The 24,483-nt window shown below is 43.1% G+C and overlaps 1 protein-coding gene across 1 annotated transcript in view; it reads right to left on the bottom strand.

Moving 5' to 3' along the window:
- Positions 1–419: 419 nt before the first annotated feature.
- The window catches only part of EPHX4 (epoxide hydrolase 4), a 43,462-nt gene continuing 19,398 nt past the window's right edge, over positions 420–24,483 (bottom strand). Inside the window, exons 5-7 of the mRNA XM_075003430.1 lie at positions 21,284–21,387; positions 18,598–18,746; positions 420–1,515 (exon numbers count right to left, since the gene is read on the bottom strand). Coding sequence (XP_074859531.1) covers positions 1,281–1,515; positions 18,598–18,746; positions 21,284–21,387 — 488 coding nt within the window. The 3' untranslated portion in view covers positions 420–1,280. The remainder of the gene's footprint in view (positions 1,516–18,597; positions 18,747–21,283; positions 21,388–24,483) is intronic.

Below are 24,483 nucleotides of genomic sequence, written 5' to 3'. Positions count from 1 at the left end.
CTAGGAGGGCTTATGCAGAACTTGTGGAAGCCAATTTCCATCCATCTCGTTGCAATGATGCAGTTCCAGTGCAGGGCCAGAGCAAGCTTTTCTTGGAGTGTTGCTTGTCACTTTTTAGAGAATGTGGCAGTGTCTTTTCTTCACAATGTGGACCAAGAAAGTTCTTTTTCTTTAAAATGAGTGAAGGTGGCAGGACTTCACTCTTTAAAGAAGGCCTTGAACAAGGAGCTGTACCAGGAGGGGAAGTGACTCCACTTCCTCCCTTCTGCAGCCGGACTCCCCCATTTCAAGCCCCCTATGTTCCATTGCTAGTGAAATCCATCCACAAACAACTACTCTGTTCTGGATTGTCAATTATTGAGTTCCTCTTCTCTCCTGTGCATGGGGGCCTAGCAACATTTCTTGGAGGCAAGAACGATAACTGCCAACATGGGAAGATGAATGCTGAATGACTTTATTTTGCTAGAACTTTCAACACTGATAGCACAAGAAAGGCTGAACAGTCATAATGACACATCACTTTTCAAAACTGGCATCCAGATTTAGTAACATTTCTTTGTACAGAGCCAGGTAGAGGGCACCATTCAAATTACATTTTATTAGATCGCAGTGGATTTTATATATAAATCATGAATATATAGTTCCTCATTTTCCATTCTTCTTGTCCAGGCATGCTAGGTATGGACAGATCCCTATTTTTCAATTAAGAAGAATATATACCACATAAAATACAAGAAGAGATGCATGATTATCACGTGAAGACTATAGATTTGCCCAGAAATTTGTTTTTTTGACTGATACAATAAATTGTAAACAAGAAAATACTTGGTAACTTTATTAATGGTGCAATACATTAAAAAAATTCAACTGGCTGACTGAAAAACTGATAGTCCAACTGATACCTGACTTCCTTTTCACATGCAGCCTGCCATTGATTCTTTATAAATTTGTGAAAGGCACCATGTATTACAATTGTAAAGCAAGTGAGAAACCAGAACCAAGTAACATTCCATGATTTCCTTACTGTACAAACACACACATTTTAAGGCAGGTGTTTTTATGTGCAAAATACAAGAATGCACGTAAAACCAATGTTGACATATGTTCTCACGCTATCTTCTTCTTTTAGTAATAACATCAGTGTCAATACGTACAGTATATTGAAAACACTTTGCTGTAACAGAGCCCAAATTAGATGGTAAGCTGGAAATATGATCCCGCTAATAATTAGTTTTTAAAATTTAAGAGCTTTTATGTAGATCTTTAAAATGTAGAAAAAGTCACTCTCTTTTTCTTACTGTCTCTTCTTTTAGAAAGGTCCATATCAACTTGTTTACTATGTCAGGTTGATCCTGCTGGAGCCAGTGACTGGCTTCAGACAAAATAGTTAATCTGAAGTGATTTTTAACATAAATCCGAGTAATTTCTGCCATCTCAACTTCCATAAATGCATCTCTTTCTCCCCATAACAACAGGGTAGGCATGGTGACATCATGGTGCTGCAGAGGTAGACAACTTTAAAAACAAAATACAAGTTTAATTGTTTTCTTAAAAGTCATCATGACAGATATCAGTACATTTAATTTTCCAATTCAAAATACACCACAGATTAGTCGCATGATTTCCATGTTCCAACCTAGTCACTATATTACAGAGAAATTGCTAATTTTACGAGGCCTTCTAATTGGTTTCATGTCAGCAACATCCTCTGAAGGAAACTTTATTTTAACATGGAATTTACCATAGTCCAAATCTTGCAGTTGCTTTTTTCAGACAAAAACTTCATTGATGCACCATTGCAAGTCTGCACATTTAGGCCTCATTTGTTATTTAAAAAAAAAAAAGTTAACATTGTCAGGTTTTCAGATTTACAGAGTTGGTTATTGAATCTGCAGCCGGTATTTGCAAAAAAAATTCTAAGTGGCCTTTGTTTTATGTGCTCTGTTACAAACTGTAAAATTATCTTCGGGTGCATAAGAAGAGGAGTCAGAGCCTCAGGGCCATTAAGTTATGTTTGTACTAGTCTTCTGGTGCAATACAGAAGTAAACCCTGAAGATCTGTTTGGTAGAGGACTCCCCAGTATGGAAGTGTATACAGGACACAAAGATGGAGAACCTTCTCCCTGGAACCCAGCCTGGGAGTGCTCCCAGGAAAAAGGACGTCTGACTGATCAGTCCTTGCACTCACACAATCCATGGGTTCTTGAACAGCTGCTTGGGACTGCAGAGAATCTGGCTCTCTAGATGTGTCTGTGAATGTTTTGTGCCGTATTCCCTCTTCCAGTTTCCAATGCTGTGTCGCAAACTGCTCTGTTTTAATGTCTGCCTGTACCGGTGATTCTGGAAAAGGTCGGCAAGGATATTTTCTTTCTTGCACTTGAATAGTGTTCCTCATGATCTACTAATTTGGAGCTCAGTGACATCAATAAAAGAGAATCTGAATCTTAGATGCTGATGAATTTTCCCCTATTGACGAATGCTGTGTCATGTTCCTATCTATGACATCAGTTGTTAATATGCTAAATTGAAATATAGACTTTGCACCATGATTAGACTGTGTTCCAAGCAACTGCATATTTGGTTGCCCAAATTGCCTTTTGAAAGGATGCCAGTGAACTACCATTTAATCCCTTTTTTCCCCCACAAACACAGTGTTAGATGACCAGCTAGTCATTCTCCTATATTTATTGAAAATCAAATGTACACAACAGCTATAAGTAAAATATTTATGGAGAAACACTATTGAATATTGATCTCTGTAATGCTAAACGTAGCCAGTCAGATCCAAATAGACCTACAGAATGTAGAAAATTGTTCAAAAGACAGCAGAACTGACAGTACAAAGGGCTACAGTTGCTTTTTGAAGTACTGTGAGTTAAATACATTATGCACTGAGAGAAGAATATTATGCAAAATTTACACAGCACTGGGTAAAAGCTAATTAAATCCTCTACATCAAAACTCAGGACATTGGAGAATTTCTGAGAGGCATAAGGGGGAAAAGATTTTGAAACACTTTAATACATTGAAAAATATTTCAAAATATTAAATGGTTAAGGGTTTCATAACATTTAAATGACCCACTTAAACTTGCTTAAATTAAAAATAAAATTGTTTCTTTATACAACTGACTTTATATTAAAATATTTTATAAATAAATATCCTTGAACATTTAAAGTGTAGTTAACATGAATTTTTATTGCTATTAATAAAACTAAGTTACAAGGCTAAGTTGTGACATATGGTAGACAGATGTGAGGTAATTGCTTGACTGTAAGCCTTATTACTCCCATCAGACTTTATTTCAGATCATCCATTTTCAGATAGATGCTGAACAACCCATCCATGCTTACATTTCAACTGTTTTATAAATCTTAGTGGCATATTGCAATGCAGATTAACTTTAATTGCTCAAAACAGCTACCACGATACACTGACATTAGATCAGTTAATACTGATGTAGTGGGACTCTTCAAAACTAACAATACTGTTTTGGAAATAGTTTAATACAGATAAGCTTTTATGAGCAACTAGCATAGGGTGCAAGCTTAGGAGTTGCTTGCGGACGTGCACATCCTAGATCAGAGAAGACAACAAAATCATGGTGCCAACCAGTTTGGTTTAAGAGAGAGTGATGGGGGAAATGGAGGCTGTTGCCTCCGGTTATAAGAAACCCCATCAAAATCTTAATAGAAAAGCAATTGTGAACCTATATATACATTGGTGGTCCACATAGAGGCTGTGTCTGCACTACAAAATAACTTTGAAGAAGTGCGTCCACACACAAAATGCACACTCCCTTACTTCAAAGCAGGCTTTCCCCTACTTCGAAGTTAAATGTCCACGCACAAATACTCCCTGCTTCAAAGTAAGGAGACAGGACATGATGAAGGCGTGGGGTCGCATGGCCAATGAGCCCTTCCGGGCTCCCAGCCAGACAACCCCTTAAAGGGCCCCTCCCAGCAGCCACTGCCTGCACATGCTCAAGGCTGACAGCCTGAAGACAGCAGCAGCACGTACACAGGGGAACAGCTGGAGACCATGCCAGCTCCCCCACTCAATGAGGACGATGCCCTCACAATCCTGCTCAGCCTGCTGACCGTGCTGCTCGCCATACAGCACCAGCAGTGCAGGCGGCTCGCTCTCTTGGGACCCAGCCTTGAGGCCCTTACCACCCTCACGCTGCCCCTCCCCAGTTCCCCCTGAGCTGGAGCCGGTGGGCCTATGCCACCAGCACCGAATGGTGGGACCGGCTGGTGCTGGAGGACTGGGATGAAAAAAGTTGGCTGAGGAATTTCAGGATGACCCAGCAGACATTTGAGGACCTCTGCCATTGGCTCGCCCCAGTCCTCCAGCACTGGGACACCCATATGCATCTAGCACTCCCAGTGCAGAAGAGGGTGGCCATCGCACTATGGCGGCTGGCCACCCCCGACAGCCACAGATCCATCGGCCACCAATTTGGCATAGGCAAGGCCACCGTTGGAGCAGTGCTGAAGGAGGTATGGCCAGCCCTCACCATGGACCCACCCTGGGGAGGGGGTGACTAGGCAGGGGCTCCAGTTGGGGGGCAGGGGGCTCCGGTGGGGGGCATGGATGTCCCCGCCTTCCTCCTACAGGTTGTCCAAGCCATCAACACAGTGCTCCTGCAACATGTTGTGACCCTGGGGGACCTGGACACTGCACTTGCTGGGTTCACGGACCTGGGCTTTCCCAACTGTTTTGGAGCCCTGGACGGGACACATGTTGCAATCCAGGCTCTGGACCACAGCGGGGGCACCTACATAAACAGGAAGGGGTACCACTCAGTGGTACTCCAAGCCCTGGTGGATGCAAGGGGCCATTTCCTGGATGTGTGTGTGGGATGGCCCGGCAGGGCCCACGACACCCGAGTGTTCTGGAATTCATGGCTGGGACGCCGGATGCAGGAGGGCACATATGTCCCCCTGTGGGAGCTCCCACTCAGGGACATCATGACGCCCCCCCTGCATTGTGGCTGACGCCACGAACCCACTGCACCCATGGCTCGTTCGGTCCTATACCGGACACACCACACCAGCCCAGGGCATCTTTAACGGTCACCTCAACCATGTCAGGGGCACAGTTGAGTGGGCATTCGGGAGTCTGAAGGGGAGGTTTCGCTGCCTCCTCACTGGGCTGGATGTCAGCCTTCCGAACACCCCTGCAGTCATTGCCACCTGCTGTGCCCTCCACAAAGTTGTGGAGGGACACCGGGAGCAGAACAGATAAACAAGTGATCCCTCCCCATCACACATTTCCAGCTTTTGACAAACAGAGGCTAGGGACACCATTACCCCGCATGGTTAATAGCCATTGATGGACCTAACCTCCATGAATTTATCTAGCTCTTTTTTGAACCCTTTTAAAGTTCTAATCTTCACAACATCCTCTGGTAAACAATTTGACAGGTTGACTGTGCGTTGCATGAACAAATACTTCCTTTCTGTTTGTTTTAAACCTGCTACCTATTAATTTTTTGGTGAACCCTAGTTCGAATTATTGAAAAAGTAAATAACTTTTCCTTTTTTAATTTCTCAGCACCAGTCATGATTCTATAGATCTCTATCATATCCCCCCTACCCATTTTTACAAGCTGAAAAGTCCCAATCATTTTAATCTCTTCTCCTAAGACAGCCATTCCAAACCCCAAATCATTTCTATTGCCTTTTCCTGAACTTTTTTCCAATGCCAAGATACCTTTTTTTGAGATAAGGAGACCACACCTATATGCACTATTCAAGATCTGGGCATACCATGGATTTATATAGCAGCAGTAATATATTCTCTTATTCTCTATCCCCTTTTTAATCATTCCTAACATTCTATCTGAGTTTTGACTGGTGATGTACATTGAATAGATGTTTTCAGAGAACTATCTACAGTGAATCCCAAGATTTCTTTTTTGAGTAGTAATAGCTATATAGTCCCTGTGATCGTGTGCATATATTTGGGATTATGTTTTCCAATAGGCACAACTTTGCATTTATCAACATTAAAATTCATCTGCCATTTTGTTGCCCAGTCACCTAGTTTTGTGAGGAAAGATCTATTAGGAATGGACTTATATGTAAGTTGCCTTTAATATAGTGCAACACTGAACTCTTTGCCTCTCAATCTTCAAGAAATCTTGCAGAATCTCTTCATCACTTATAAAATATGCTTTCTCACTAATGGAAATTTTCCTTATTATTATTAGTAACTAACTAGTCTTAACATTTGTAGTCTTGATTATGAAAACTCTTTGGGGTTTCTTAATTGTAATTTATGCATATACATAATTTAATAATAATTTAAAAATAATCTTTCTTCATTTATTTAATCAGTATATTATGTTGATCCCACTAAAGACAATGGATATTTTGGAGATTTGACTAGTCATTGACACTTTTGAAGTCAAGAAACTGGAATATTGCTCAATAAGATAATGATGTCTGTGAACCATGGTGTGTGATTTCTTTTGTATGAGAAATACAGTATGTAGTACAGTAAACTCTTTCACATCTAGCAGCCTTGGGACTGGGAGATTGCCGGATATTCAAATATACTGGATAACAGAGAGGTATACCTAGCAATGCACAACGTTGAAGAAAAACAAGATTATATATAAAGAAACAAACAAAAATGTATGCAGAGTACTTTCTTCACCAACAATAGTGGTATTGTATACCGTAAACATATTGTATTTGCTGTATTTATTGTATTTACTTTTACTATACTGTACGTATGGAAAATGTAACTAAAATTTACTTTCGGTTAAAATGCCGGTTATTTGAGAGTTCCGAATGATAGAATGCTGGACATGAAAGAGTTTACTGTATTGTGCTTCAAGGCATCAATAGAAAATAGTTTTTTTTTTAAACAAGGATTGTTGTGCAGATGTGCCATCCAGAAAAGTAAGATTGTGCTGTGAAGAGCAATACCTTATGAAAAGATCTCCACCGCAATTTTCCTGATATACAAAATGCTGAAATATTTCCCAACCAAACCAAGAGATAAAAAACCCTGTTTCGAAAGAAGATACAATAGCTTTTTACACAAAGCAGCCAGAGCTCAAGTTCAAAAGTTCACTTTGACAGCCTGTCAGTGCATATCTCCTAAACAGAATATACTAGAAGTCAAGCAACTACAGGCTAAAGTCTATTTCAGAAAGGGGTTATCTTTAAGTGTAGTTTATGAAATTATTGCTATTCTCTCCTTAATATTGCTTAATCGAGGGGTCTAGAGGATTTCAAATAACATCCCTTTGGAAATAACTTTGTAGTAAAATTAAACTCTGAAGAACCAGTTACAGCCGATGGATGACTAGATGGTAATGAGACATGAAGCTTTTAACATCTAGGTCACAAGGTCCAATCAACTATGATTAGTGAAAATGAAAGTCATTAGACTCCACAGGCTGTTCAATGCCTGATGAGAAATAAAGTGATGGTTTCAGTCCAGTTCCTATTGAACTGGTATTCATAATCAGCATTATCCCAGCATCACAACTGGTATCCTTACAGACAGCTCCACACCCACACAGGGAAGAAATCAATGGGTTCCACAACCGATCTAATTCTTTTGTTCTGATCGTGCTGGTGCAGTGGGACTTGTGGGGAATTTAATTCACTACAATTGTATGTTACATTCTCCTAATAACACTTCTTCATTTTAAAAAAAGTTGCTAGAGCTCCTAGCTATGAAGATAATCTTCTGAATGCCAAATGATGCCGTGATTTCTTCTTCAGCCTGCAGAAAGAGTGAAACAACAAGCTTGCAAGTGTGACACTCCTACCCATCTGAATTAGGTGCTAACTCTGATCCATAATAATCGTTTGAAAGTAAACACTGTTAGCTATTCTGCTGCTGATTATTTTCATAGAAGCTTTCAGTAAATGCATTTATCCATTGACATGAAGAGCTGTGGCTGATATGAAAGAAACTGTGTTCTCAGCCATTCTCTGCATCCCTTTCAACTAATAAGTAAATATAAGCAGTGTCATTCTCTTCAGTCAACACTTACAATTTAGTTCAGCCTACTTGTAGCACTGAGGGTTATGAAAAATGCACACCTCAGAGCACCACAGATAAGCCAAACAAACCGCTGCAGTAGATACAGCTAGATCAATGGAAGAATGCTTCTGTAGATCTATCTACTGTCACTGGGGAAGGTGGAGTTCCTACAGTGACCAAAAAACCCATCCATTGTTGTAAGATTATGCCAGCATAGCTACCACCCTATAGCCCCGATAGTGAAGACATAGCTTCATTGGCTGAGCCTCCAGTGAGTTTTGTTTCCCTCTGCTCAGGAGAGGAATGGTGATGAGTGGAGAAAAGTGAGTAATCTATATACTTCCCTGGCCATGCACAGGAAAGGAGGGTGGACATTGGAATGGGGATGGTGTCAATTTGCAGTTGCAGGAAGCAGCACCTGACCTGCGTCTTTCTCTTTACCTGTTACTGCTTCCCCTTTTGGCTGCTTTCCTGTCCAATGTTCATGGAAGGAGCAATGTGAAGGAGCTACAAAGATTGGCTAATAAAAAGAGTGGCAACTGTGGCATTGATCTGAGGCCTACGGAGGGGAAGACAACCATATGCTTGTGCACCCATGGATATAGAGAGGGAAAATAATAAGATCTGATTTCCAATATAATTGCTAAGTGTTCCTGTGAGGCCTATACGGAGATTAGACTGGGATGGATGAAATTGGACATTGCTGAGCACTGGGGAGGGAAGGGAATAAAAGGAGTTCTGTGCCACCCCAAAAGTTTCTTTCCCTTCCAAGTCAAGACAGCAGTGGATGGGGGCAGAAGCGTGCAAACACTTTGCAAAACTGTATCTTGGCTGCAAATATTCTGGGGATAAACATACTTGGCGAGCCTACCAATGTTAATGAGAGCTATGCAAAATCAAAAAGTAAAGATCCAAGATCTTTTGTAAGGTTTGTTACCAAGGAAGCAAACTAATTACCCTTTCACACATTGGCCTAAAACAAATTCATAACTAGTTTAGTTTGGATAAAGTTACTGAGATGAGTGAATACAACTTCCTTGATCATTATTTCTATGTAGCAGGTGGATACATACTTTGGAAGGCTAACTCTGCAGCCCCATTCCTTCTACATGAGAACCTCTCAACCGTAGCTGAAGCCCTGAGACCCCATGCAGCCAGAGGAGCTCCAGGCAGGCCCAAATCCTGAGCTTTCCCCTTGCCGCCATGCTGTGAGAGGAGCCTAGGGCCAGCCCAAGCTGGCCAAATGACCTGAGGCCCGGCCAAAGCAGCCTCAGTCCAGCGTCCCATGGCAGCAGGCAGGGAAGGCAGCTTGGGTGAAAGTGATACAAATGACAAGAGTTCATGATTCTAAGAAATTATAGGAGGGAAAACATCAGAATAAAGACAATGGACTTGAGGAAGTCAGATTTTAGCAAATTCAGGACACATCTATACTAGAGCAGTTGACTACTGATACGCAATTTTAGCTATCCCAATTGCATACCTAAAATCAGCTTATCGGCAGTTATCAGAGAGGTAGCCGTGTTAGTCTGTAGCTTCGAGAATAACAAGAAGTCTTGTGGCACCATATAAACTAACATATTTTGGAGCATAAGTTTTCGTGGGGAAAGACCTGCTTCATCAGATGCATGAGGTGGTGGGGGAGGTTTCAGAGGGGTATGTAAAGAATGGGGTCCTAGTAAGAGGGAGGGCCAGAGCTGACAAGGTCTATTCAGCAAGGTGGAAATGGCCAGTAATCAAACAGGACTGTTAGTATCTGTTAGTCTATAAGGTGCCACAACACTTCTTGTTATTCTTATCAGCAGTTGATTGCTATGGCTGCCTACACAGAAGAAGGTCAACAGGAGCATGTCTCTCATCGACTTTCCTTAATCCTCGCTGCTTGCGAGGAGTTCTGAGGTCAACTTTGACCCCAAAAAGCACCATTTCGCATGCGCGTGAAACAAAACCATGTTCCTTAGCTGAGCAAGTTGATCTTCCATGGTAGTGTGGCTGTGCGCTCAGAGAACTACTACGTAAGATTTTGTGGGAAACAAATCGAAGGGAAAAAGAGTTCAGGAAAGTTGGCACTTTTATTTTTCGAGAATCATTAGGAAGGGCACAGAGGAAAATATCTCATTGCACAGGAAAGATAAAAAGTATAGTAAGAGGTACCCCAGCTTAGCCAGAAAATCTTCAATGACCTGAAACTGAAAAAGGAATACTGAAACGAGTATTGAAAAATAAAATTAAACTATTTAGTGACATAAAAGATAACAAGAAAACATTTTATAAATTTATTAGAAGCAGGGTGAAGTCCAGGGACATGGTAGGCCCATTACTTAATGGGAAGAAAAGACAATGATTTGACCCATCTCTACATGGAGATTTCTGCTGGTTAGCAAAAGAGCTTAAATATGCTGCTTAGGCCAGAAATCATTATGTATCACCATAAGCCACAGCTTGCAGTTTACATTTTATTCCTGTTTTTGAAAATTTAAAAAAAGTCTAACAAGTTTAACACTTCAAGAGACATTGAATTTTAGTAGTTATATTATAGTACTTTTTTGCCCTTCCTAACAATATTGATTATTTCTGCTTTGTGCTGAAACTGAACAATATTACTTCATTTTTCTAGAGTTGCATCCATGGATCGGTTCATTATTAGAAAGTGTAATTCTGAAGCAGGACTAGTACTGAATCAAAAAGTTTTTGCCTGATTTCATATATTTAGTAGGGGAAAAAATTGTTACGTATCCAGCTGATTGAATTTCTACGAAATGTGATGATTTCTGTAGATTAATCCTAAACTTGAAGTGTGCTCTTGGCTTTAAAGGACAAAAATAGGTATGTTCGGAGACTCTCACAAAATTATTTACATTTACATTATTTACATTTACATTTCAGACTAATGTGTCTAGTTCCCTGCAGCAGTAGCCACTGTAGTGGGTTTAGAAAGATCTTTACACTTTTTTTTATTCTCTGAAAATTTTTGGTTTTTGATTTTTAAAAAATTTTTGAATGCAAAAATTTTTGAGTTTTGATTGTTCAGGCCAAATAACCACATTCAACCAGCAGCATAGCTATGTGTGGCTAGTGTGTTGGACACCACAGGTTTAGACAAATATGTGTCAGGGATGGTCTATATCAGGGGTCAGCAACATTACTGAAGCAGAGTGCTGAAATTTGATCTTTTGAGCTAGGCTTCCAAAGTATATACCCACTTGCTACACAGGAATAATGACCAAGTGACGGCGATACTTTTAAAGTCACTAACAGTCCTACGTACAGTGCGGTGGAGGCTACAGCCCCCCCACCCAGCTGAAGAGGCTCCAGGGAGGGGGTCTCCGGGCCCAACCCCATGCCACGGCAGGGGACTCCATGGCAAGGTTCCAGCCCCAGCACTGCAGAGAAGGCTGGGGAGGAGAGGGGTCTGGCCCTGGCCCTCCCAAAAGCCAGGCTCTGGGGAAGAAAGGAGGGGCTCTGGCCCCACGCTGCAGATGGGGTTCGGGGCGGGGGGCCTCTAGCCATGTGCTAAAGGTTCAGGAGGGAGCGGGGCTCTGGTCACAGCCCCACAGCTGGGGCTCCCAAGCCATGTGCTGCAGTCCCACACTCTGGCCCCACACCATGGTGGGGTCCCCATCCTCTGGTCCTGTGCCAGGGCTCCGGCCCCACAACGCAGGAGGGACACCATGCTCCTGCCCTGGCCCTGCTGCAGGGGCTCTGTCCCTGCACTGCAACTCCGGCCATGCACTGTGACAGAGCTCCGACCCCATGCTCCCACCCTTTCCCATGCCATATAGCGGATGAAAAGTGGAGCTGGAACTCCTGTTGGGTGCCACTCTAAATCAGCTCGCGTGGCGAGAGTGGCACATGTGCTGGGAGATTGCTGACTCCTGGTCTATATAATACTTAGTCCTATCTCAGCACAAGGGACTACACTAGATGACTTATCAAAATCCCTTTGGGCACTACATTTGTATGAAGTGTTTTTATAATATCATTAACATCCTCTTAATAGACTGAATCTTTGGTTTGCCATACCTGTTATTAATGGGAGAAGATATTTACCAACTCCAGACATAAAGGTTTTCCTCCATAATTTGCTGGCTGTTTGATTACATTCTGGTGCTATGCCATGCGATTTATATTACATCACACCGACACTGAGGGACGCTTGGTCTGCTCTAGGAGGGCAGGTCTAACTTAGCTGACTTAGGTCAATTTTTTAAGCAATCAGTCTACATTACACACTCCATTCCATTGACTTTAAGGGCTCCCAAGGCTGACTTCCGTACTCCTGCTTTTCATGAGGAATAATGCCAAAATCAAATTGCATGGTCACCTTTAGGCTAATGCAGCAGGAGCATTGTGAAATTTGTCATTCTTGGCTTCCTGGAGGTGTCCCAATGTGACGACTCTGGCCACCACTTTCAGCTCCACTGCTTCTGGGTGTTTAAGAAATAGCCCAGGGAAAGTTTGAATTTCATTTCCTGTTCGACCAGCATGGTGAGCAAAGCAGGCAGCACACCACAGCAACACATTTGACTGGCCATGAATTCCCAGGGTCACAGATGAGCTCCAGCATGGAGCATACAGGAGATCCAGGACCTTACTGCTGCGGGGGCGGGGCGGGGAGAGGGGATGAAGGTATGCTGGCAGAACTACAAAGAAGCAAAAGAAACACGGACATCTATGCCAAGATCAAACAGGACATGGTGGAAAAAGGATACACCAAGGATGTCCACCAGTGATGCATGAAAATAAAGGAACTCAGGCAGAGGTACCAGAAGACAAAGGAAGCAAACAGATGTTCTGCGTGCTAGCCGCAAAAACGCTACTTCTATGATCAGCTGCATGGGATTCTAGTGTGTGTGTGGGGAGGGGGGGACCTAGCCTGTGGATGCCTCCTGTGGATACCTCCAATGAGATTCCTGTACCTCCTGGAACAACCTGTTAATGTATCTGGGGATGGAGCACCAATCTTCCTTGCATACCTTCATAAAGCCCTTGGACAGTTACTCTTTAATCCTTCTCATAAGGTTTCTGGGGAGACCTGTCTTGTTCCATCCTCCACAATAGGACATCTTTCCATACCAAGCCAGCAGTAAGTAATCTGGCGTCATTGCCTCACAAACCAGCGCAGCATACTGACCAGCCTTCTGCCCACATTCAGCCCGCATCCACTCCTTATCAATGTTTGTCATTCTAAGCAGGCTAACATCTTTCATTGCAACCTGCAGGAAGCATGGGAAGGATCATTAAGCTAGCACAAGCTTGGACTATTCCTCTCCCCTTCCTTCCCCAGGCTCATGGGGGAATGGAAACTTTCACAGTCCCAGCCAAGAGAGAGGGATCATGCAGTGACTGTGAGAGTCACACATACAGCCTCATTAGCACAAGCTGTACTGCCATGCCTGCCCCCTTTCCTGGGGGAAGGGAGACTTTCACTGTCCCAGTCAAGGGTGGGAGGAGAAGCACACAGTGACCAAGAGAGCCACACAGATAAGACAGCATAAGCCGCACTACCATGCTTGCCCTGACTCCCTTCATTTCCCCAGACTTCTAGGGAAAGGGACACTCTCAATGCCCCAGCAAAACAGTGAGGGGAGGCACGTGGTGACCACCAATCCCACAGCCCTGAACGCCACTATGTTCCCCTACAGCCCACAGTTGCAGCATGCAAGGCTGCAGAAATTGCTTTTGGAATCATAGGATTGAAAGCATGCCCCAATCTGTGCCTAACCATGACTGGAAGTGAACCAAGTCAAGCAGGCCCCTTAAGATCTCTGTATAGTACAAGCTGCACAGAGGACGCTTAAAAGCCAAAATTTGTCCTTATACATACTACATCCCTATTGCTTGCCACAGAGGATCTTTCAGGAAATTACTTTGTGTGTTGTAAAACTTATCTAAAGTAAATGTACCTCCTTAATGTCTGTCCTTCACTTGTGTGTTGTTGCAGTGTGCTCAAAGCTGGACTTGTTGACCACTGCTTCCCTGTCTAGCTATTAGACTTGCACAGATCCAAAGGAGAAAACAAAGGGAAGAAGATATGTGCCTAGAGTAGATGCAAGCCACTCACATGGACAGGGCACATTTAAATGAATGGAGGAGAACCACCCTGAAAGAGAGGAGGGCAGATCAGAAGGATGATGGGGGGAGACAGGAAGACAGGAGAGAGCTCAGAGAGCATGAAGTTCAGATACAGAAGGAAGTGTTGAAGCTGATGAGGCAGAAAACAGAGGTCCTGAGGTGCCCGGTACTAGAGCACAGAGCCCCACTGCAGACCATGACTACTCAATATCTGGATGGCGGTTGGTTTCAAGTGGAGTGCTGTCTGCCTCGATTCTGGGACTGGTGTTGTTCAACATCTTTATTAAGTACCTGGATGAGGGACTCGATTGCACCCTCAGCAAGTTTGCGGATGACACAAAGCTAGGGGGAGAGGTAGATCTGTTGGAGGGTTGAGATAAAATCCAGAGTGACCTGGATAAATTGGAGGATTGGGCCAAAAGAAATCTGATGCAGTTCAACAAGAAGAAGTGTAGAGGCTTGCACTTGGAATGGAAGAATCCCAAGCATTGTTATAGGCTGGGGACTGACTGGCTAAGCAGCAGTACAGTGGAAAGAGACCTAGGGGTTAGGTGGATGAAAGCCTGGACATGAATAAACAATGTGCCTTTGTAGCCAAGAAAGCTAACAACATATGGGAGTGCATTGGGAGGAGCATTTCGAGCAGACCTAGACAAGTGGTTGTTCCCCTCTGTTCGGCACTGGTGAGGCCACATCTGGAATATTGCGTCCAGTTTTCCGTGCCGCCCCTCCCCAGTATAAAAAGGATGTGAATGTGCTGCAGCAGGTTCAGTGAGGGCAACAAAAATGATTAAGGGGCTGGAGCACATGACGTCTGAGGAGAGGCTGAGGGATTTGGGCTTGTTTAGTTTACAGAAGAGATGACTGAGGGGAGATTTAATAGCAGCCTTCAATTTCCTAAAGGGGAGCTCTACAGAGGATGGTGAGAAACTGTTCTCAGTGTCAAGTATCGGAGGGGTAGCTGTGTTAGTCTGGATCTGTAACAGCAACAAAGGGTCCTGTGGCACCTGATAGACTAACAGAAACGTTTTGAGCATGAGCTTTCGTGAGCACAGACTCACTTCATCAGATGCATCTGATGCATCTGATGAAGTGAGTCTGTGCTCACGAAAGCTCATGCTCAAAACGTTTCTGTTAGTCTATCAGGTGCCACAGGACCCTTCGTTGCTGTTCTCAGTGGTGCCAGACAGCAGAACGAGGAGCAATGGTCTGAAGTTACAGAAGGAGAGGAGTAGGCTGGATATTAGGAAAAACTACTTCAGCTGGAGGGTGGTGAAGCACTGGAATGCATTGCCCAGAGGGGTGGTGGAGTCTCCATCCCTAGAGTTTTTTGAGTCCTGGCTTGATGGGGTTGTAGCCAGACATGAACCCCACATTTGGCCTTTTCTTCTTCTCCCCTCCCCCCACTGGGAGAGACAGAGAGAGAAATAAGCAGGGGAGACAGGTAGCCTTTGATGTCCTGGGAATGCAGGTGTGCTGTCTCGCTCAGCCTCTCTACTATAGACAAAAACCAGACAGTGAATGATGGGCTAGCTAATGGCCGCCCTTCTGGCTGATCTCGGTGATTGACATGCCTGATCACTTCCCCAGGAAAAACGGGGAACCTCCGCCCATCACCTCCAAAGGTGCCCAATTGTCCACAATTCACAGGTGGAAATTGAGCCTTGCACCTTCCCTGGGAAACCTGGGGTTCAAAACACATTCCTCCCAATTGGCCACTTGAGACCAGGAAGAAGCGTACGTGACAAAAGGGGTATAAAGGGGCTTGGCACCCAACCCCCGCTTTGAGTTTCAATCACCTACACCTGCTGGCCAGGTCTGGAATTAACTCCCGAGACTGGGGACGCCTGGTTCGTATCTACTTCTTCCCGAGGGATTGAGAGAAAGATTCTGGGTCACACTGGATCTAGGAGGCAGGAGTAAGAATTACACCTGTATTACACTTCTTTCCTATAGGAACTGAGGGAAAGACTCTGGTTTCACCAGGTCTAAGAGGCAGGGGTGAAAATCACACCCGCAATGTGCCTTTCTTGTGTACACATTACTTGTATTAGTTTAAGCTAGCTAGTTTGTCTAAAACTTTTCTTAAGTTAAATTGTGTTGTTTCCCCTTTAAAAACTGCGAGTACTAACTTGTACTTTAATCATAGAAACAATCTTTGTATAAATAAAAGTAACTGTTAAAGCCTCTCTAAGTGTAATTTTCCTCTTGCTGCTGTACCCGGACTAAACACAAACCAAAGAACCCAGCCTGCCCTGGCTGCTTAGTGTAGCTGCTGGTGCGGCATCACCCCCTTTGCCCCACCAGACCCTTAGCTGGCACCTGGGCATCGGCTCACAGGGGTCCTGGCTGGGATGACTTGGTTGGGGTTGATCCTGTAGGGGGCTGGACTAGATGACCGCCTGAGTCCCTTCCAGCCCTATGATTCTATGAATTACATGTCCTCCTCACTGTGTTCCATACCATCCTCCCTATCAGCACCCCAAACTGCAGGAGGGGTGGAGGTCAAGAGCAGCCTTGAATTCCACTCCCAGAGGTGCTTCTGAGAGCAGAAGTCTGACATTGCCCCACCTGCGATTGCAAAATCGCTCTTGCCCTTGCTTGCACACCTCCAAAGCCCCACCATAAACCCCTTTACTGTCCCCTGAATAAAAACGATTAAGCTTACAAAAACCAGTGTCTTTATTGCTTGTGCTGCACAGCGGGCTAGGGGAGGGTTACACACATCATGAAGAGGGCACCTCCTTAAGAGCAACAAACAGGACAGTCATATCACTGTCTGGTCATTCATAAAGTTGTTTTTCAAAGCCTCCCTGATTAACAGTGCCCCTCGCTGTGTTCTCCTTATTGCACGGGTGTCTGAATGTTCATAATTAGTGGCCAGGTGATCTGTCTTGGCCCTCCAGCCTAACATGAATTTTCACATAAGTTACAGAGCACACGGCAAGCTGACACCACAAGGGAAATGTTGGTTTCGCTAAGGTCTAACCAAGTCAGGAGGTTCCTGAATCTGTCTTTTAAATGGCCAAATGCGCATTCTACTACCATTATGCACTTGCTCAGCCTGTATTTGAACTGCTCCTTACTGCAGTCCAGGCTGCCTGTGTATGGCTTCACGAGCCAAGAGAGCAAGGGATAAAATGGATCTCCCAGAATTACTATTGGCATCTCCAGTTCTCCAATGGTGATTTTCTGATCTGGGAAGAAAGTTCCATTCTGCAGCTTTCAGAACAGACCAGAATTCCTAAAGATGTGCATATCAGGCACATCTCCCATCCAGCCCATATTGATGTTAGTGTAATGATCCTTGTGACTCCCCAACCCCTGCAACACCATCCAGAAGTACCCCTTGCAGATTATATACTCTGTGGCAAGATGGTTTGGTGCCAAGATAGGGATGTGCATTCAATGTATTGCCCTGCAATTAAGGAAACCCATCACAGCAAAATCATCCACTATATTGTGCACATTTCCCAGATTCACCATCTTTCATAGCACAAAGGTATTGATTGCCTTAGCTACCTGGGTCACAGCAGCCCCCATTGTAGATTTGCCCACTCTGAATTGATGGCCCACTGACCATTAGCTGTTTGCACTGCAAGCTTCCACAGAGTAATTGCCACTCACTTCTGAACTGCCAGAGCAGGTCTCATTTTGGTATTGCTGCACTTCAGAGCAGGGCAAACAATTCATAAAGTTCCATGAACGTGGCCTTACGTATGCATAAGTTTTGTAGCCACTGCTGATCATCCCAGAACTGCAGGACAATGTGGTCCTACCAGTTTGAGCTTGTTTCATGGCACCAGAACCAGTGCTCCACTGTACAAAGCATCCAGTGCAGCCAGCATCTCTCTGTTCCTCCTCCCTAGTGTTTCACATTTGTGTATGTCCATGTCCTCCTCAGAGTCTTAATTGCTCTGAAGACTGCTTAGGCTCTGCATATACTGCAGCACAATGTGTGAGGTGCTCACAGTACTTGCTACAACAGTTTGAAACCGGACAGGTTCCATTATAGCCTTGCAGTGGCATCTGCATGAACATGAAGAAAGGGTGTGAAAACACTTTTTGTGTTTGCTTTCCAAAGGGAGGAAGAGGAGATGAGTGCACTATGGAAAGCTGACAATACAGACCCAGAACCACTCACAGCACTTTTTTTGTCCAGTTAGATTGGGAGCTTAACCCACAAGGGAGCAGCAGGATATGTGGTGGCCATAGTACATTACTGACAAAGTCAAAACTATCAAACCTGACAAGGACACATTGTATCGACTTCATCTGTAATTGTGGACATGCACCTTTGACTTTGCAAAACTGTGTGACACAAAATTGACCTTAACAAATTTGACATAATATCCTAGTGTAGATATACCTTAAGTGTGTTATCTGCTAAAGATCCTTGGTTTCAGAACAGATTTACCTCTTCTCCTGCCCTTGGGGCAATAGATAATATATTTGGATTTAAAGGATTTGTCTCAGATGCTTTGCTTGGTTTATGAACATTATACTGACCTGAAAATATTTCTGTAGTGATTAATGGGTCCAGTTAGCGCCCCAGGTTGAGAAAAGATGTAAAGATAAGCTTCAATATCCTCTGCTGTTAATCGACAGCCTTTCCTTCCAATTCCAGTCGTACGACTTGTAAATAAGTTTTTCAGAATCTACCAAAAAAAAAAAAAAAAGAGCACCTCTGATATCTAGAAATTCTGAATAGCAAAACAAAGATGATTGTATTTCTCCCTTTGAACCGGTTTGAATGGTTAAGCTACTTTTTGTGCAGCTATAAATAATGAAGTTTAGAATGTCCTTACTTCAGTGAGAGCCGCCGTAGGCCCTGGGGCTATGTGGGTGGGGAGCCCACCTCCAAGTCCCTGGAAGGGGTGGGGCCAAAGGCAGAAGGAGCAGGGCTTACGGCAGTCAGAGTCTCCTTCAGAGTCACACGTGGAGTGGTGGCACAGAGCTCCACAGCATTTCAAAGGGGCCCAGAGTTCTGGCCACCGACACTGCTAAAGTAGCAGCAGCAGCAGTGACTGGCACTCCGGGACCCTTTGAAATGCTGGGCCCAGAGGCAACTGCCATCTTTGCCCCACAACCCTCCCATTTACAGGCCTGGTGGTGAAAACTATTTCAGAGTATTAAAATATACGTGAATAAGACAAAACTCCTTCACAGTGGGTTCTTACAGTGTCACAAGCAAACATAAGTTCCAGGCGCAGATTTCTAGTGTCACAGTGGGAAAACATTTTTAAATTAAACAAATGGATTCAAAGGAAGTATTATGCTTCCTTTAAACTCATTGGCATTTATTTTGTTTTTGTTTTGTCTTGTTTTGGGGGTCTGACTCCATAGGTTATATAGGTGGCTCTTTCCACAGAAAAACATTCCATATTCCAGGCTGTCAGAAATTTTCTCTTTCAAATAACCACACTTCTTTAGAAGCTGCTGTACTGTAGGTAAAAGAAGTTAAATTGTCAACATTTTGAATTTGGATCTGATGGAGAAAAGTGCTAACATTTCTGAGGATGTTTCATTGTCTTGAGTGGACACTCACATGTGCAATGGGTGTGAAAGAATCTGGCTACAGTAATCCCTCGATTTATGCAGAGGTTGCATGCTGGGCAACCTCCGCATAAATCAAATTTTGCGTAAATTGGAGGTCTTTGGCTGGAGGGTGGGGGTGAGCACTTGGGAGAAACAGGGGGTGCAACCATGCAGCCTCCAGCTTCTCCCAGCTGTGTGCCCACCAGGCTCCCTAGCTGTGGATGCCAAGGGCTGGGGGAGGGGCGGTTTCCATTTGCACTTAACTTGTGAGGTTAGTGCAAACTGAAATTGTGCTTCTTGATGGTTTACTCTATTGACATATGGGCCGTGTCTACACGTGCCCCAAACTTCGAAATGGCCATGCAAATGGCCATTTCGAAGTTTACTAATGAAGCGCTGAAATGCATATTCAGCGCTTCATTAGCATGCGGGCGGCAGCGGCGCTTCGAAATTGACGCGCCTTGCCGCTGCGCGGCGCGTCCAGACGGGGCTCCTTTTTGAAAGGATGCCACCTTCTTCGAAGTCCCCTTATTCCCATGAGCTCATGGGAATAAGGGGAGTTCGAAGTAGGCGGGGCCCATTCGAAAAGGAGCCCCGTCTGGATGCGCCGCGCGGCGGCAAGGCGCGTCAATTTCGAAGCGCCGCTGCCGCCCGCATGCTAATGAAGCGCTGAATATGCATTTCAGCGCTTCATTAGTAAACTTCGAAATGGCCATTTGCATGGCCATTTCGAAGTTTGGGGCACATGTAGACATAGCCATGGTGTGTCTGTGCAATGGAGTTTGTACCTTCAGTACACATAAGCATACACAAACTAGCATTCATCTAGCTAGCTTAGGTATTTCTACATGTACTTCAGTCACACCTCCGAGCACAGTATAGCACTGGAAGGAAGTGGTGTGAAGATTTATTGGAGTGCATACCAGGAAGACAAAAGCAAGGATGAAGCTTAAGTAAATAATTGTGTAAATACACACATATGCACATGCACTCTCAGTATTGCCAAAATTCACTTTTTTTCACCAGTTACATGATTTTGGCCAGAGCATGTGATTTTAGTAGTGGCCAAAATCACATTAAACAATCATAGAGAGAAAGCCGTGCTAGCCTACATGCTATCAAAACAAAAAAGCAGACCATCAGCACTTTAAAGACTAACAAAATAATTTTACATTCTGAAGAAGTGGGTCTGTCCCACGAAAGCTCATCACCTAATAAATTATTTTGTTATTCTTTAAAGTGCTACTGGACTGCTTTTTTGTTTTGATTAAACAATCAATTTGGGAAAGTGGGCAACACTGTCACACAACACTGATGATAGGCTGGGGGAGTTCAAAAATCAAAGACAGATGAAGAACCCGTAATACAGTCTTTTTAAGAACATAAGAACATAAAAATATCTCCCTTTTTCAGTCTGATTCATGATCTCCTAAGGCTGCCAATATTGGCATATGCTCCTTTCTATCCATGTGTGCAAGAGTCTGTTAAATACTAGCCCTAAAATAAAGCCACAAAAATGCAGAATTGTAGTCAATTTTTACCAACCATCATTAATTTTTCCATAATCATCATACTACCAGAAGAGATCAAAATAGGTGGCAGTTTTTCCATCATTAGCAGCACGTTAAACATAAATAAGAGCACTCATATTGCTTACCTTGAAATCATTTACCGTAAATACGAATTCAGGAAACCAAGGCATTTGGAAAAAGAAGTAGTAACCAGATTTAATCAATTGTGAAGGATGTTGCAGAATGTATTCTGAAACAAAAATACCCATGAATTAAAAATGAAAGCTGATAAAATTGCCATCAATATCACTATTTTTAAGAATTAAAAGTACGTTTTAAAGTTACTAATTTAGGAATGCTATGTGATAAGGAATGAATATAGGTTTAAATATAAGTATATGAATACTGGCCATTAAAATGTAATATATTTCTTCTTACATATATCTTAAGTAAGCAGCAAAAGAAAGACCTGACCAAAAAAAATCAGCAAAGGAGGCTAATGTTCAGGATTTTGATCAGTTTAATTAAAAGAACCTGTTTTTATTAATCAAAATGCTTTTTAATTGTACAAAAAGAATGAAAAACAAATATTTTAAATATTTCTCCTCTCACAAATGTGATGCACAGAGATGATGTAGATGATAAGTTTAATGTCTTTAAATATGGAATCAGTCCTATTAGTGAAAGAATTAACGTTCTGAATCTTTCGTAGCAGAACTTTTTGGGGAGGGATAGCTCGGTGGCTTGCGCATTGGCCCTGTTAGACCCACAGTTGTGAACTCAATCCTTGAGAAGGCCATTTAGGGACTGGGGCAAATAGATGTCAGGGATGGTGCTTGGTCCTGCCAAAAGGGCAGGGGACTGGACTAGATGACCTCCCAAGGTCCCTTCTAGTTCTAGGAGATGTGTATCTCCAATTATATATGTGCGTGTAACCAAGATACTGTATAATCCCTTCATTAGCACAGTGGAAGGACACAGAACAAAGGAAACAATATAACTGAAAAGCTATTAAGGATCTCAGATAAACCTCCATTTTTTGCAGGTGCACCTCTGCCTGCAATGAGTTGCATGTACAAATTAAAAAAATTAAGGAGCAAATATAGTAACTAGATGGAAGCATGAGAGCTGACAGACTTGCCAGCCCCCCCAGGCAAGGTGTAGGGAAGCTGATTCTGTGCTCCCATGATAAGTGAGGACCTTGGGCAACAGGGACAGGGCTGTGACAGCCAGCACTCAATGCCACCCATAGTGCTGCCTTGCCATAGCCTGTACTCTTATCCCTGCCTGGAGTAGGCTGCCCAGAGCTCCACAGGCAGTTTAAAGGCCCCAATAGCAGCAGCAGCAGCAGCCCAGAGCCCAAGGCCCTGTAGAATTGCTGGGCTCTGGGGCCGTTGTCCCCTTTGCTCTCTTTTCTCCCCCTTCCCCCATTGGTGGGCATGGGTCAAGTTTAAAGGTTATCATTCGTAGATGTAAAGTTACACACACAATTATTTAGAAATGCAAAATTATACCTACAAAATTAGAGCTCATCCCTGATAATCAGTCAATATAGATGAAGAGGGATTGCTCTTTAAAACATAATTAATCATATTTAATAGTTCAATAGTCCCAAATAACTCTTGCAAACTTTCTTCTTTTGTAAATTCATAAATTGTGTCACCTATTGTATTTTTGACAGGTCTCCAAAATTGCTGGTCAGGGTCACTTGACTTTTCTCCCTTATAAGAAAATGGTAAACTAACATATTTTCAGTATTGCCTGATCTCTGAAGTTTTCATTTAAATATTATAAATTTATAAGGAGGACTATAGAGATCTGTTCATTATTGGAAAAAGGTAACTCACTATTTTCTAATATGCAGACTTCAGCAGTGATCATTGGTAGTACTTATGGTCCTCTGATGTTGGGACATGTGAATGCTATGGAAGTCAGTCAATCTTGAAGTGCAAACTTTGGGGAACTGTCAAAGATCTGTTATTGCTATTGCTTAAAAAGAAATTATATGAAGTATTAGACTAAGTGATTATGGAAAGCCCACAATGGTGTTATAGGGCACAACCCTAAAAATTCCTTAGAAATGCATGGTTCAGAATATCTTACTGCTATTTTAAAATGAAATTTATGAAAAAAAAAATGTGAGCAGGAAGTCAGACTTTCCATATACTGGGCATTACAATGATGTTTATGGTTCTCAGAATAATTGATTTATAATATGAACATGTTTATTCAGTGCACAGTAGAACCTAATTAATTCATGTGATTGACTGGCAAGTCCACTGAAAATTACAGAGTTGATTGTATGAACTACTAATCAAGTGGACAAATACACACATCAAGAAGTCTATGACATCACAGAGTGTACTTTAACCCAGAGCCTGGCTCCTGTTCCAAATGTAGTTACTGATGAAACTTCATCTGGTTCCAGTGGTACAAGATAAAACTTTATTTTAGAAAGTGTATCTTAATTATTCATTAAAATAATCCTTAGTAGTCTCGGAAGGCCACCTGAGTATATATGTTAAAACAAATTGAGTTTTAGGGCTTGCTTCTGATTTCATTTATGCTGGTTTTACACCAGCATTACAATCTTATTTACACCAAGTAGGATAAAAGTAAAGATCTTATTAATTCTCTGTTAAATATTTTGAGAGAGGTGGGGTCAGGCCATGAATTTTGAATTAGAAAAAACAGGTCAGCCATTAAAGAAATGTATTAAGATGCTAATGGACATTTAAAAATTGTATGTACATTTAATGCATGAGAAAGTATAACTCAAGCAGCACTGGCCAGAGCCAGGCGTACAGCAGATATTCTCTGTGCAGACCTCACTGCACAATTCTACAAATCAACCAAAACCCTTCCCTTCAACTCTATGCTAGTACAGTCGTGGGCCTCTAATAAGGATGATGGTTTTGTTATGATAAGGCACAGTGTAGTATAATATCACAAAACTCAAGTTCACTTGTTGTCTAAATGAAGAAGATTGTAGGTGCCTGATTCTCGTTCACATTGAGGCTGCTTTACACAGTCGTGGATTAACCAGTGAGCCAAGGGAGCCCATACCCAGGGGCCCTGGAAAAATGGGTGTCCCTGTGCCCAACCTGCTCTGCCCACCAAGCACTCCTGCCAAGAAGCAGGGTTCGGGTACAGAGCCTCGCCCCATTATGCCCACTTAGTGCTTCTAACAGGGAGCAGGGCCGGGGTGCTGGGGCTTTCCCTGCTCCCTAGCAGGGATGCCACAAGGCATGTGAGGAAAGTTTACCCCATTCACAAAGAGCTCTAATGACTCCCACATTGACATGCCCCAGTCCCACAGAGAAGCCTCAGTTCACTGATGAGTCTG

The sequence above is a fragment of the Carettochelys insculpta genome, chromosome 9 (assembly GCF_033958435.1).
Source record: "Carettochelys insculpta isolate YL-2023 chromosome 9, ASM3395843v1, whole genome shotgun sequence".
In the NCBI taxonomy this organism is placed as follows: Eukaryota; Metazoa; Chordata; order Testudines; family Carettochelyidae; genus Carettochelys; species Carettochelys insculpta.
This window is presented reverse-complemented; position numbering and strand designations above follow the sequence as displayed.